Source organism: Lucilia cuprina, chromosome 4 (genome assembly GCF_022045245.1).
Source record: "Lucilia cuprina isolate Lc7/37 chromosome 4, ASM2204524v1, whole genome shotgun sequence".
NCBI classification, from domain to species: domain Eukaryota; kingdom Metazoa; phylum Arthropoda; class Insecta; order Diptera; family Calliphoridae; genus Lucilia; species Lucilia cuprina.
The window spans coordinates 9,537,735-9,538,799 of record NC_060952.1 but is presented as its reverse complement, the minus strand read 5'-3'; the positions used below and the strand labels follow the sequence as shown (position 1 = coordinate 9,538,799).

At 30.5% G+C, this 1,065-nt stretch overlaps 1 protein-coding gene across 1 annotated transcript in view; it reads left to right on the top strand.

The window, feature by feature from the left end:
• Positions 1-902: 902 nt before the first annotated feature.
• LOC111675790 (protein PFC0760c) overlaps positions 903-1,065 on the top strand; it is a 4,370-nt gene continuing 4,207 nt past the window's right edge. The window contains exon 1 of the mRNA XM_046950009.1: positions 903-950. Within this exon, the coding sequence (XP_046805965.1) occupies positions 903-950 (48 nt within the window). The remainder of the gene's footprint in view (positions 951-1,065) is intronic.

Sequence of the window (1,065 nt, the reverse complement as noted above, 5' to 3'; positions counted from 1 at the left end):
AGCTTTAAATTGGGAAAAAGGGGACTGAGGTTGTATATATGAAGACCTAGAAACAGAAATATACCAGCGTTTACGTCATCACAACACTAGCATCCCAGCAGAAGTCCGAGCAATGCGTAAATTTTAGTAGTACATATATTTCTTAACTTATTAAACGACTGCCAGAAGACATTAAGGACTGTGTCAGGTGATAAGACCTTATTGGATCGTTAGAAAGCTATAACCAAATACTCTCCCAAAAGTTAGTTTATACAAATTTCACTCTTTAACGAAAGATATTTGACATTTTTAATATTGAGAAAGTTTTCATTATTAAATTCGATATACGCTAATTGTCATTTATTTCATAAGAAATCTTGGTTGTGTTTCAATCTGTATCAAAATTATTTTAAATTTAAAAATTACTTACCTTTTACTACTATCTCAATTTTAATAAGTATCTTGAATGTTGAACAGTTCTTGAGTATCTTGAATCTTGAATAATTCTTGAGTCTTGAGTTAATCTTGAGTCTTGAATAAAGTGTGCAAACTGCTTGATTCTTTAGATTAAATTCTTGATACTGGTAGTTTTTATAAATTAACATTTTAAAGTATTTTTTATCTTTTTGTGGCATTTAATTTGACACTTGCTACGTTCATAAAGGATTTTTCAAATCCTTATACTTTTTAAAAGGTCTTTTTATAAAAATTTTAAAGTTTTATTAAAAACACTGCATAAATTAATAAAGATTACGAACTAAGACTATGTATTTGAAAATTCTTTTTCTCTTCATTTTTTTCCTTACAAAATATTATCAACAAAATAAAACGCTTCACTATCACTGCCACACATAATTTTCGAACTTTGTGAATCAAATGTATTGATTGATTTGCGTAAATCCGATATTAACGAAGTCACACTAATGCGATTTTTGGCACGTTCACCATTAAGCCAAGGATTAATATTATCCGTACTGGAGGGTTCCATGCCACTGGCGACACCCAGTGAGGAATGTTGAGACCACAACCATAATTCACCACTTTCGGCAGCGGTAAACAATTTAGAGGGATCTGAGCGATGAAAAC